The sequence below is a fragment of the Brienomyrus brachyistius genome, chromosome 12 (assembly GCF_023856365.1).
Source record: "Brienomyrus brachyistius isolate T26 chromosome 12, BBRACH_0.4, whole genome shotgun sequence".
Taxonomy (NCBI): domain Eukaryota; kingdom Metazoa; phylum Chordata; class Actinopteri; order Osteoglossiformes; family Mormyridae; genus Brienomyrus; species Brienomyrus brachyistius.
This window is the reverse complement of record NC_064544.1, coordinates 4,513,814-4,527,542: the sequence shown is the minus strand read 5'-3', so window position 1 is coordinate 4,527,542 and position 13,729 is coordinate 4,513,814. Positions and strand designations below refer to the sequence as shown.

The 13,729-nt window shown below is 54.1% G+C and overlaps 1 protein-coding gene across 5 annotated transcripts in view; it reads right to left on the bottom strand.

The window, feature by feature from the left end:
• LOC125705305 (LIM and calponin homology domains-containing protein 1-like) overlaps positions 1-13,729 on the bottom strand; it is a 65,972-nt gene that overhangs the window by 19,708 nt on the left and 32,535 nt on the right. For all 5 annotated transcript variants that reach the window (XM_048971790.1, XM_048971791.1, XM_048971793.1 and 2 more), the window contains exons 4-8: positions 11,970-12,073; positions 9,607-9,637; positions 8,422-8,532; positions 7,022-7,217; positions 3,634-3,886 (exon numbers count right to left, since the gene is read on the bottom strand). In XM_048971790.1, the coding sequence (XP_048827747.1) occupies positions 3,634-3,886; positions 7,022-7,217; positions 8,422-8,532; positions 9,607-9,637; positions 11,970-12,073 (695 nt within the window). The remainder of the gene's footprint in view (positions 1-3,633; positions 3,887-7,021; positions 7,218-8,421; positions 8,533-9,606; positions 9,638-11,969; positions 12,074-13,729) is intronic.

Below are 13,729 nucleotides of genomic sequence, written 5' to 3'. Positions count from 1 at the left end.
TGCAGCTCCCGGGCAGGCGCCCCCACTGCAGCAACCTGCAGCTCCCGGGCAGGCGCCCCCACTGCAGCAACCTGCAGCTCCCGGGCAGGCGCCCCCACTGCAGCAACCTGCAGCTCCCGGGCAGGCGCCCCCACTGCAGCCACCTGCAGCTCCCGGGCAGGCGCCCCCACTGCAGCCACCTCCTGTTCCTGACCGCGCTCCAGTTCCTGCAGAGGCGCCCCCTCTGCAGCCGCTTGCTGCAGCTCCCGGGCAGGCGCCCCCTCTGCAGCCGCCTGCTGCAGCTCCCGGGCAGGCGCCCCCACTGCAGCCAGCTCCTGTTCCTGACCGCGTTCCAGTTCCTGACCGCGCTCCAGTTCCTGCAGAGGCACCCCCTCTGCAGCCGCCTGCTGCAGCTCCCGGGCAGGCGCCCCCACTGCAGCCACCTGCTGCAGCTCCCGGGCAGGCGCCCCCACTGCAGCCAGCTCCAGTTCCTGACCGCGCTCCAGTTCCTGACCGCGCTCCAGTTCCTGACCGCGCTCCAGTTCCTGCAGAGGCACCCCCTCTGCAGCCGCCTGCTGCAGCTCCCGGGCAGGCGCCCCCACTGCAGCCACCTGCTGCAGCTCCCGGGCAGGCGCCCCCACTGCAGCCAGCTCCTGTTCCTGACCGCGCTCCTGTTCCTGACCGCGCTCCTGTTCCTGACCGCGCTCCTGTTCCTGACCGCGCTCCTGTTCCTGTCCAGGCGCCCCCACTGCAGCCACCTGCAGCTCCCGGGCCGGCGCCCCCACTGCAGCCACCTGCAGCTCCCGGGCCGGCGCCCCCACTGCAGCCACCTGCAGCTCCCGGGCAGGCGCCCCCACTGCAGCCACCTGCAGCTCCTGACCGCGCTCCTGTCCCTTCTCCCCCTGTGACAGTTTCTCCCTCGCCCCGGCGAACTCGACCCCGACCTGGGGTCATGTCTGTGTCCCGTAAAGGGAGGGGACACAGACGCAGGGCTGGGGTCCCGCCCGCCCTGCCCCCTGGCTCGCCCTCCCTCGCCTGCGCTGGGGCTCGGTTGCCGCCTGCGGGTCCTGGCCCTCCGGGTCGGCTGTCGCCTGCGGGTCCCTCTCCGGTGCCTCGTCGCCCCGCCTCGCTCCCCTCTCCGGGTCCTGGTCGGTCGCCTGGGGGTTCCCCGACGACGGCTCCTCGGTCGCCTGCGGGGCCCCTACCTCCGGCCCTCCACCGGACGTCGCCGCCTGCTGCGGCTCCCCCCTCCTCCGTGCCTTCGCCCTGGCCCCTTCCAGCTCCCTCGTCCCCTTCCCTGGTGCTCCCTCCTGCTCCCTCCCTGGCCCCTCCGCGGGTCCCTCGCCCTGCCTCCTCTGCCCCTTCTCGGTCCCCTCCGGCTCCGGCCTCCCGGCCGCCTGCGGCCCCTCCGGCTGCCGCCCGTCGCCCGCTGGGGCTCCCACGGGCTCCCCTTTGTTCCCCCGCCTTCTCTCCCTTCTCTCCTGCCCTGGTCCCTCCTTTGTTTGCTCCTTCTCCTGTCTTTCCTCCTTTCTCCATTCCTCGTTCCTTTGTTCCTCCCGTCTCTGCTCCTCGTGTTCCTCCTTCTCCCTCTGGGTTCCCTCCGTTCACTCCCGGTCCTTTTGTTCCGCCTGTTCCCTCTGTTTCTCCCTTTCTAATCTGTCTCTCCGCTTTCCCGGCCCTTTGTCAGCTCCTGTCCTATGTTCTGTCTCTTGCCTTGTTTTGTGCTTCGGTCCTGTTCCCCGTCGTGCGTTGATTCTGTTCTTGTTTTTCAGGTTTTGGTTCCCTGGTCTCGTCCCGTCCTTCGCCTCCTCCTGGGCGCGCCCGGTGTAGCGCGCCTTTGGGGGGGGGTTCTGTCATGCCCGGCTCGTCCGCTCCTCCTGTGTGCCACGCCCCCTAATTACCCACGTGTGATTTCCTGATCCTGCCCAGTCGTGTCTTGTTTCCTGCTGCCTTGTTCCGTGTATTTAAGTCCTGGTCTTCCCAGTTTGCTTTGTCTGTCATTGATGTCTGATGTTTGTGAGTCAATGCCTGTTACCCGTCCTGTTCCTGGAAATAAACCCCCGTTTTCCCCGTATCCCACTTGCTTGCCTGCTCCTTCCGCACGATCGCCGCTCGGCTCGCGATCGCTGCCCACGACCCGTGACACATAGCTGTGTCAGCTCTGCTCTGGATCAATAGGTGAATTTTAAAATTTTTTTTATAAAATCAAGTCAGACGATGTCCGGAGACGACACACTGCCCGGCCATAATGCCAGCAGACGGAGAAAGGCATTTGAGAGTGTAAGTCTTAAGAAAACGTCCACAGAAACAGTCTAATGTAGAGGTCTGCGCTGGTCTGGGCCTGCATTTCCCACATCTCATTCGCCCGTGTACAGTAGGAGAAATTCACATGACATCTTAACTCCGGACAATAAAAGAAAACATCTGTTCTCTTTCAGCTCCTCCTGCGACACACCACAGTAAAAACGATCCCCCCCGGCATGCATTTCCACTCTAAGGCGTACCGGGTGAAATTTAAAGGCTTCTAATGTTTTAACATGAATCATAAGAGAGGGACTTGGCTGAGCCCACTCCTGAAATCCTTAGTTACAACTGAAAACAAGGGGAAAAAACAACTCAAGCCTTCGGCGCTGACTGTCCGGGATTCTGTAATAACTTCCGACTGAAAATTCATTTAGGAGAGTTTCTGGCCTTTCCTAAAGGAGGTGAGGGGCGCGCTTTAGTGCCGAATTCCCTTCGCAATAAGAAAATAAACTTAATCACTAAAACGTGTTTGCAAACTGGATTCGGTGCAGTAGTTCGAATAACGGTGAAGTCTTTAAAATTACTTTTTATCGTGGTTTAAATGTCTATAAAAACAGCTGTCGGCTTATGAAGCTGCACAGCCTATAATTAACACAGGAAAAAACTGAAATAAGGGATGAATGAGCTAATTCCATTTAAGGCACTAATTAATTCCTGAGCCTGGGAATCACATCTTTGGTTTGTAATATAACACAGTCCAAAGGGCACTTTACCACCCCACTGGTAAAATGTCGGTCAAATTAACCCCTTAACAACACCAATTTGTCAGTTTGACCTTTGGCAAGTAAAACATGCTGTGATGAGAGTCTCATGTCCGACGTAATCTACGAGAGAATCAAGACCTGAGCTGCATGGGATCTCTCCCGTCATACCATGTGAGTGATGAAGTATCGGGGTCATGACATCATTACCTGGGATCCCCGTACATAAGATGACATGTCAGGTCAGTCCTGGTGGTCTCTGCCGATCACCATTGGGGATCTGACCACATCTCTACCGGTGTTAGCAAGCTATTTCTGAAGCAGGTAACACGCAGAGCGCCGTCTGCTTTAGTAAACACGCCCCCTTGGCAGCACCGCCATGCGGGTCACGTAGAAGGTGCAGGTAAGTCACAGACACACAAAGGCGAGTTCTGATCCCTGGTACCGGGGGCCTGCTGCGCCCCCGAATTCCTGTCAGCCAGGCATCACAGGCATTTACGCCCCGATGATCCACAAACAGAAACACCCAGAACTCAAGCCGCGTGGCTCACATGCTCCGACAAATCAGCACCTGCTCCACATGCATGACATACCTGCCTGACCACATCAGTGCGGCTTGTATAACGTGCGCCGGTTTGCTGGTGCCTACCTGAAGGGCCTTTCCGCTGTGACGGGAGAGGTGGCGGTACTCCAGCTCCTCCGACACTCGTCTGCCTTGGGCCGCCTGTGGGGGGCGCCGCTGAGCACATAGCCGCCCTGGTTGCTCTTGTTGGGCAGGTACTGGTTGAAGGGCATCACAGTGCGCAGCTCAGTACAGGACAGCCGGCGGGCCAGCATGTCATCCCTCCGCATGTCTGGCTGCTTCCTCTGGGGGACGTCGCCCTCCGAGTCGCTGCCCCGGCCTGGTACATGGAGGGGGGGCGGAAGGGGGAGTTATGGCCCTGAGCAGGGGGACAGACATGGCCCTGGCAAACAGCATACACACACACAGAGCTACATGGCTCACTACTGCCACAGTGTGTGGGCCTCCGGAAAAATCACCTTTAACCTTCAACCCTTTGCTTACTGCCCTTCTCTGCTCTGCTGCCCTTTATTCCAGTAATGGGCAGAGCTTCAGCCATGACTGAAGTGAAGTAACAGTAAAAGCATCACATCAAGTCACATTTACGTCTCAGGTTTATTCTACAAGTAGCGGTAAGACAAAGACACCTCAGAGCTAAAGCCCTGACCCCAAACAAGCAGACTGCAGGGGGAAAGTCCCCCTCGCTCACTACGCTTTTACCATGTAGATGTTATGTTTTTCTCCCATTTCATTATCTCTTGCTCTACATAATTTCATATTTCCCTAACTCTGCGCGAATTCCATGGCGAGGTGTTAAGCAGATGTTAGCACCAAGAGAAGAATTTATGTCCTGCTCACTAAGGATGTTCCACTGGGCTCTCCCAGCACGTAATACTGACTACAAACCCAGAACTGCGGATAGCACCTACCAGCGACTATTAAAAAAAAAAAAAAAAAAAAAAAAAAACTGGTAAAATATGTCACGGTTAATATTTGCACATCACACCTTGAGCTGACTGAATGGCAATTCAGGATCCGTCCACAAGGTGGGGCACTGCATCCGAAAGCGAGTGTGTCGAGACTCTCTGGTTTGAGTTACTCTGCGAGACCCGCGATGAGACTGACATCCCACAGAGATGAAAGGGGGACATTGTAGCTCACCTGAAGAGTTCAGAAGACTGGTAGTGTTTCATTTTTAGACCTGGTCAGTCCACAGCCTCCCCAATCTGGTGATCAAATTACAGCGAGCAAGACCCACCAATATGAAAGACCCGGTTTTCTCCCATAGTAATTATGGCTTGTTAGAGTAAATTCCATAGCTGACTGGGAGCAGCGACCACAGAAACAGGCATCTCAGAGGACGCCAAAGTCAGCGGCCATATTTCGGGTAAATAGCAATAACGGGCTCTTCATTCGCAGTGTAATTGGCTGGATTGAGAGTGCTGTGCATGCTGGGAAAAAGTGGTGACCCTCCCCTCCCATTCTGGGACCCTGGAACTGATCCACACATTACAGCTCTGGGGGGTGTCCTTCCCCTGATGACAGGACCAGATTCCCCCGATCTGGATTCTTACAACATCAGCCATCAACTACCACACGGCTTCAAAACGATGCCCTGCAGTCAGGTTATTACCACATTTGGTTTAAAAAAAAAAGATTCCCTCTCTAGAGAGGAAAAAAAACGAACACGGGTCTGAATTAGTGGAATCCAAACCCTCGGTGTCAGTGGGAAACATGAAAGGAAACATCTCGCTCTTCGCATTCCTCAGGAGGTCGGACCTGCATGCTTTTTCAAAACCCTGTTTCGCTCACATGCACCCTCTCTGCAGACATCTCTCCCCCTCATGGCGTTTAGACACCAGTGCCACAGTGCTCTTATAAACTGCTCCCCTGCGTTAAGAGCTTTCCTGGGAAGCAGCTCGCTTCCTCGGCACTTCCGATAAGCCACAGAAAAAAAACCAAATGTACAAAATAAAAAAACACCAACCAAACGAGAAGCCGGACTCCCACTGGCTCTCGACCCAAACCGCTTAGAGAAACGGTTTATGTCTCCTGTGGTGGGCTCCCAGACCTCAGTGTCCCCGTTTAGCGTGCCACTCAGCCCTTCACTAATTATTCATTCAGCACCAATCGCTTAAAAAAGGTTATTTACGTAATTGCTGCATGTGCACAGGGGAAAGACCTCGAGTTTCCGGCAAAGTAGGATAAAATCCTGTTGGCTGAGACTCCCAGCAGCAGCCGTGTTAGCTGGGATCTCCCTGCCTCTCAGGCAGACCATTAAATCAATCCATCCATCCATCCATCCATCTCCCATCTGCTTCTCCAATACAGCGTCATGGTACCATTAAAACCATCGCTGTTCATTTTCCAGTACCGCCAGTAAACAGCCTGAAGAAGAATCCGAGGCCAGTCCAATTATGACAGGCAGCAGGCAGAGCCCAGCTGCCGCTCTGATGGGCGGGAGAGAGAGTTCTGGTCGTCTGAAGGACCCGCAGACGGCGACCGGGTCAAAACACAGTCCGGTCGGAGTGCAGCCCGGCACTTGATGTTTTCCACAGCCCTGCCAGTGACATCACAGCGCCGTAAGTACAGCCCTTACAAAGATCTCCCATCTCCCAGCTTCCTGCCCCCATCTCCAGAAGGCCGCTACATCAAAAACCCTAAAATCCGGCGCCTGCTTTTCCTTTCACGTCAGCTGAAGCAGAACGCCACAATAAAATCACTTCCGCCTCAGATCGCAGCCCCACAGCCCTAAAACTGCCAGTACAAGAGGGGCCACCTCACCTGCCCAGGCTAAACAAAACCCCCCCACTGCCTTCTGGAGCCTCGGACGAGGGATAAGGGGATGAGGCCTTATTTTCCAGTTACCTAATTCATGCTCCCAGACAGGCCTCCGCACGCAGCAGCACTCGTATCAAGACCGAGACGCTAGTGATGTTTCCCCGCTTGGGGAGCCGCTGACAGAGATACCCTGACTGCCTGAATGACGGAGACACACTTGTACACGTCGCCGAAAGAGAGACGGACGGAAACATTCAAGCTAAAACTAGCAATATTGCAGCAGGGCAAATTCATGTGTCAAAATGTACAGGACAAATTAAAGCAGAAATTCATGTCTTTGCAAGGGCTACGGATGTTTTGACAGTTTTGATTCACAGCCTTAGAGAAAAACGTGCAGAGATGCCCATAAAAGTCAGACTGACACCCAGGTATTAACAGCCATGATAGTTATACTGCCTGAGGTATGAGAATAAGCAGTCAGACCAGCTTAAGCTACTGTAAGGTCCACAGATAAACTGCTAACGTGTCCCCAGCGTCCCACAGCGCCCAGTGAACCCGATCACATGGGCTGACCTTTCATCCCCGACTTGAAAAACAAGGTCGACCACATTTGCTGATCTGGATGCTTATTGCGGTAGATCTATACAGGACAAAGGTCCCCTAACCCTCCCATCCCCTGGGGGCTGGTACCCACCATCACTGCTGCCGCGGAACACCACGTCGGGGGAGGGCGTCTGCTGCGAGCGGGAGCCGAAGGAGTCCAGGCTGTCGAAGGAGTCGTCGCGGCCGTGCCGCGGGGGTGAGAGCGAGTCGCTGCGCTCCGAGTCCCAGCAGTCGATGTAGCCGCTGTCGCGAACACTGCGAGTGGAGCTGTCAGTGTCCTCGGCCTCCTGGTGCACAGACAGAACATGGTCACGCCACGTCCCTGGGCTGGGGAGCAGCAGCGTGTCGACAACACTGACAATGGCACCTTGAACAGCCGGCCGGACTGCAGAGAACCTCTGGTGCGTACGGTTCATCGCATTCGCCCCGATCGGCGAGTCAATAGGGCCTGAACCCGCAGAGACTGAAACAGGACAATGCAGGGGTCTGCTAGATTCTAATTTCCCTCTTGCTTGAGCGAGCGATTAACAACGGCATGTCCTCCCTCTCTCTGGACAGGGAATGTAAGTGCCTCCCTCCTACGGAGAGAGGTTTTGACAGCTTGAGGAAGCTCCTGGTCCAGTCATTCCACACAGTGACCGACCCCAAAGGACAGAGTATAGGGAAGCATCTGATGATGAGTCCAATGGTCCAGAACAAAAACGACAGCTTTTGACAGTTCCTTGCAATGCAGGAATTCCTCTAACGGTACTGAAACTCAACCTTGATACGGACGTCACCCGGGAAGCCAGTTTGAAACACGACATAACTGTCTGCTTGGACCAGGGACTGACTGAACGGCTAACTCGCCAACGCATATCCAGCCGCCCAACGTTCCTCTTGTCGGACGTCTCGCATGTCCTTATTTTTATTGTGCAAGGAGAGCCATAGCAAACATAACCTGATGCCTGGTACCCACCCCCAACCCCCCCGTGCCGATAAAAACCCTGCTGTGATGTACACACTTGAGGATGATGCCAGAGCTGCCAGGAGAGGACTTACTCTTAGCGCATTGTTAAGACCCGATGCTACCTGAGGGTAGAGGGGTGGTTCACTTGTTAGTTTGGGAGCCGATAAATATTTGGCAACTTTTCCCTGAGCTTGATGTACTTCGTATGACCTACTGCAGAAGGGTTGTGTATCATGCAACGTTTAACCCACAAAAATGAGTCAAAACCATAGTGTTGGGTCTTCCCCTTCAGATTTAGAGAAAGACGCCTACCATATTACACTATTTATTTATACTCTTTTACAAAAGTGACATATATTTTGAGAAATGAGCAATAATGGCTTAAGGGCCAAGCTCAACATCCCAGTGGTGAAATCGCTCCTCCAACCTCTGGTTTTGAATCAGTGACCTTCTGATCATTGACACAGCATCCCTACATGTTTCCCATCATTGACCCAGAGTTCCTGACCTGGCCCTAAATGGTGCCCCCTGACGGACCATACCTTTCTCATCTGAGAAAGCAGCCCTTCGAACTCCTTCAGGTCCAGCGTGGGTCCACTGTACGACGTGAAGCTGTTGGCAGCTCTCCCCAGCCAGTATATGGTGATTAGAACCTGAGATCAAAAAGCAGATGATCAGCCTCCGCTGAGATTTGGGCCACCCAGCACCATTCTGCACAGACATGGTCCTTCACGCCACCCCTACACACTCACAAGCGTCTGCATGACCTAGCAGAACCGGCATATTTCCCAGAAAAATGAACCCTTCTGCAGACCAAACATGCAATGGAGATCAAAGGCACATCTCACCAAAAGTGCTGATAACATCACGCTGCTCTGTTTTAACATGTTTAGAGGGCTGACTCCCGGCATCACATTAGATAAGACACTTCCTAAGACCTCCTAAGTCTGACATTTAAAAGGCTGTCTGGATACATTAAAAAATAGGGCCTGTACCCGACAGCCTCAGGGGGATCCCTGCTGTACCCGACAGCCTCAGGGGGATCCCTGCTGTTCCCGACAGCCTCAGGGGGATCCCTGCTTTACCAGACAGCCTCAGGGGGATCCCTGCTGTACCCGACAGCCTCAGGGGGATCCCTGCTGTACCCGGCAGCCTCAGGGGGATCCCTGCTGTACCCGGCAGCCTCAGGGGGATCCCTGCTGTACCCGACAGCCTCAGGGGGATCCCTGCTGTACCCGACAGCCTCAGGGGGATCCCTGCTGTACTCGACAGCTTCAGGGGATCCCTGTTGTACTTGACAGCTTCGGAAACTTTAACTGTCTATGTGATTATTCCCCCCCCACACACACACACATTTTGATAATAGCTGTAGCACCACATCCCAGCCTCCTAGCATAATGTGTTTACAAAAAGCAACTGTGTCACTCAGGGGCACCAAGGAAGCCGGGGAAATGCCTGCTCAATGGATGCTTGGGGCTGCCACTATAACAGCAACCGAAGTTCCTCCCCCTCCCCCAACCCCCGGTACCTGCATCTCTGTATCCTGACCTGTAACTCCATAAGCTTAAGCACGCTGCACATGTGACTGCAGAAGCTTGAGCAGTGTAACTGCAGTCCAGGCTGACAGAGGAAGGAGAGGACTGCAGTGAAACGGCACACAGACGAGAGAGAGAGAGGTAGAGAGGGAGGGAGAGGTGAAGATAGAAAAAGGGAGAGTCGCTACTTACATTCTTCAGCTTCTTGCTGCAGTCGGAGTCCCTGGAGAAAACAGAGGGAGGCAAACAGCGTTACCCGTCAAAGGCACACGGCACAGAGCTTTCCGGAACCCCGGAGAGGGGGGCGTGCCTTGCGTGAGGGATGCTCACGTAATCGAAACGCGTCAGTCTGGTGCTGCGGTCCTGCTGAGGACTGGAGTATCAGAGCAGCGGGAAGGCAGAGTCCGCCCCCCCCAAACAGGGCTACTGCTGCGAGGCCAATCAGCAGCTGTCAGCTCATTGAACTTTAATTAGCATATCACAGGCTGCTAATTGATACATTAATCAACGGTCCCCACGCACATACACCATCATTATGTCTGTATTTATGGCGAGAGTGTTTCACCAAAGCAGAGTCTGCCCCCGTTCTGGGACTCAAACCAACTCCCTCAGTCACCCACCACCAGCTAAACCGATCTAATTCATATCCATATGCTGAGTCGTCACCGTGCATGAGGAGTCTGTTGTTTATGTCACATGACACGCAGTGACTGCAGTAACCTGATCCGGAGAAAGGCAGTGAGGCCGGGCGGCCACAGAGTATCAGCGAACAGACCGATGCTGCCTCCGCCGTCTTCCCATCAGAGGGCGCGTCCGCCATGCTGCAGTAAACATGCGAGCGGCATGTGGCGGCTGCTGCAGTGTGATGTGCACTGCACAGACACCACTGCAAACAGTTTAGCCACCTTCTGAAGGCGCCGAAGGCCCAACTGGCGACTGGGGAAGGCGGTAATGGCCAGAGGCGCTCAGCCAGCGACCGGCACGGGCTCCCGCGTCCGCGTCCAGAACCCTGGCGGATTCCTCGCGATATTAGGTCACTCGTTCTGATATCATCCCCTCAATCCTTGCTGTCACTCTCTGGCGTGACGCTCGTCTTGGAGACGGTTTCCAACAACACAAGTGCCATGATCTGTGTCTCGGGCCTGACCCTGCTCACTCTCCCCCAGGTCTTAGTGACCTTCCGCTGGCAGGTTTTGGCGGGAACGCGGCACAATCTCGGCAGCTGGGCCCGGGGTCGCCGCAATAAAATCCCAGAACCCTGTTTTTAATCCAAGTGGAAGAATGTTCTAGATACAGTGAGAGCACTTCACGGCACTCTGTCATCTTGGAAATTAAAGGGATTTATACTTATTTAAAGCCTAAATTAAAAGCCCATGGACTGCATTGGGTCAGTAATAAGCTGGTACTTTCCCTCTGGTGGATGGAGGGTGATGTAGACAGCAAAGCAGCTGGAAAGTAGCTTTAAGTTTCGGTGCTGTGACGTTCACAGAGGGGGAGGGGGGTGGATGCGCTGTGGTGGAGAGACCGGCTTGTCAGAGCCCAGAACCGGTGCGTCTACCTCTCAAGCCAGCTCCAGGCTGCAGGGTCCGACAAAACTGGGGGGGGGGGGGTTCACTCTTGCTCTGAGCTTTGGGTCACATGACTGACATTGTGGAACGAGGACATTCTGATAGCACCCCAACTCATCATTCATAAAAAAAAATCACAAGTGAATGGACCGGCCTGTTAACATACATTTATAGCAACATAATGGACTCCCCCCTCCCCCCTCAATCAAAATAAAACCTGTCATAAATTTTCCATTGTTTAGAAAACACTTTAGTCTGACTTACAGTACAAGTGCTATGAAGCGTATGCATGACAGACACCCACATGATAGTGATTGGGGAACGTGTGTGTGTGTGTGTGTGTGTGTGTGTGTGTGTGTGTGTGCCTGTGTGTCTCTGGGTATGTTTGCGCGTGTGTGTCTCTGTGTATGCACGAGTGTTTCGGTTTGTGTGTGTGTGCCTCTGTGTATGCACGAGTGTTTCGGTTTGTGTGTGTGTGTCTCTGTGTATGCACGAGTGTTTCGGTTTGTGTGTGTGTGTCTCTGTGTATGCACGAGTGTTTCGGTTTGTGTGTGTGTGTCTCTGTGTATGCACGAGTGTTTCGGTTTGTGTGTGTGTGCCTCTGTGTATGCACGAGTGTTTCGGTTTGTGTGTGTGTGTCTCTGTGTATGCACGAGTGTTTCGGTTTGTGTGTGTGTGTCTCTGTGTATGCACGAGTGTTTCGGTTTGTGTGTGTGTGTCTCTGTGTATGCACGAGTGTTTCGGTTTGTGTGTGTGTGCCTCTGTGTATGCACGAGTGTTTCGGTTTGTGTGTGTGTGCCTCTGTGTATGCACGAGTGTTTCGGTTTGTGTGTGTGTGCCTCTGTGTATGCACGAGTGTTTCGGTTTGTGTGTGTGTGCCTCTGTGTATGCACGAGTGTTTCGGTTTGTGTGTGTGTGTCTCTGTGTATGCACGAGTGTTTCGGTCTGTGTGTGTGTGCATGTACATGCGCATGCCGGATCACTTACCTGACGTGGGTGTGTGTGGAGTCCTGCAGGTCCCCAGCGTCGAAAAGCTGCGACCCCTTTAGCCCAAACTCTTCACAGCCCCGCAGGAAGACAGCCAGGTTGTCCTGAACAAACAGACACGGGGGGGGGAGGTGGGGTGACACTCACAATGCCCCTCGAGTCAGACGCGGCCCAGAGCGAACCAGCGCTCTACCACTCTGCAGAAACTGCTGGAAACATGGCGTCCTCCTCCAGGTATCCAGCTGCCTTTGGAGTCCCTGCAACCTGACCCACATTCTCTTTCCCTGTCTCTCTGGCTTCTCAGAAGCCTGGCCCAGTCCCTCTGGGGACCTGAACAAGCACAAAGGTGTTACAGTCTTCCTGCCACAGCCATTGTTACACTCATTTGCAGGTATTAAGTACCCTTCCCTGGCTTCCTGTCTGCGTGCCGATCTGCGTGACTCTATTCCCCAGGTGACTCCTCGCATTAAGGCCTGAGGTCACCTCAGGCAGCCAGACTATTGGGACCCTACCCCCCCCAGGCAAAGGGGGGGGGGGCGTGACTGTTGCTAGCCCACAAAGTGAGGTAACAGGTACTTTTTTTTATCAACGTGTTATACCGACAGCGGGGGGGGCTTTAGGACTTCAAAACTTCCAGAGATGCATTTATTGCTCCTGCAGTCATGCGACTATCTCCACTCACCTGGGCGGCTAACTCTGATTAGCGAATGAGCTACACCAGGGAGGCACCATACCAGGGAGGCGCCATGCCATCGCAGACTCCCTGGAATTGCTGCACCTTACCGCCCCGACACCCTCCAGGAACCAGGTGCATGAGAAGATGGTGCACGAGTCCAAATAGAAAAATGGATCGAGACCAGCTTACACAAAAATAACCGTCGAATCGTGGACTAGGAGCATATATCTCTGATTTAATTGCAAACAAACAGGGCTACAAAGATTTATGAACCCCCCCCGAAGAAGTAGGGGGAGGTGTGCCATGCTTTGTGCTGTGGGCGCTTTAAAGCATGGGGTTACCCAGGCTGAAGCCCAGGGGCCTCCACTAAAATGGGCCTCAACCAACCTTGTTCTGAATTTTAAACCTTGTTTGCCACTTTGCGAAGTTGCCACTCGTCCCATATTGGAAAACAAAATGTGATTTATCATGTATTTTTACTTCTAGACCGATTCCACCCCCCCCCCCCCCCCCCAACATTTTTTTTTTCTTCATTTTTCCATCGAGATACCTGTAGTGGAGAACTCTTTATTGTGGCCGTCCCCCCTACCTGAGTAAATGGGAAATGGACTGCATTTATATAGCGCTTTTCTACTCCTACAAGTACTCAAAGCGCTTTACATTTCATGCCTCACATTCACCCATCCACACACTCATTTACACACCGGTGGCAGAGGCTGCCATGCAAGGCGGCAATGTGGGGTTCAGTGTCTTGCTGATGGGGTCAGGAGGAATCAGGGCTCGAACCTGCAACCTGCCGGTTGCTGAACGATAGCACTACCACCTGCGGCACCATCTTCCCCTTCTTGACCATCTTCAGTCTACAGTAGAAAACAGCAGGGGGGGGCTCTGACAGCCCAAACAGCCCAGGGGCCCCTTAACACGTTAATTCACCTCTGCTTCTGTGCGCCTCAAGGGGCCTTAAAGCGGCGTGACAATCTCAGGATGCGGGGCGTGTCGAACTCCCTCTAAGAAAACAGGGGCCCGTTGAGATCGACAAGGCGGCTCGCCAACACTTACATAAACCATTACGACACGGCGGAGG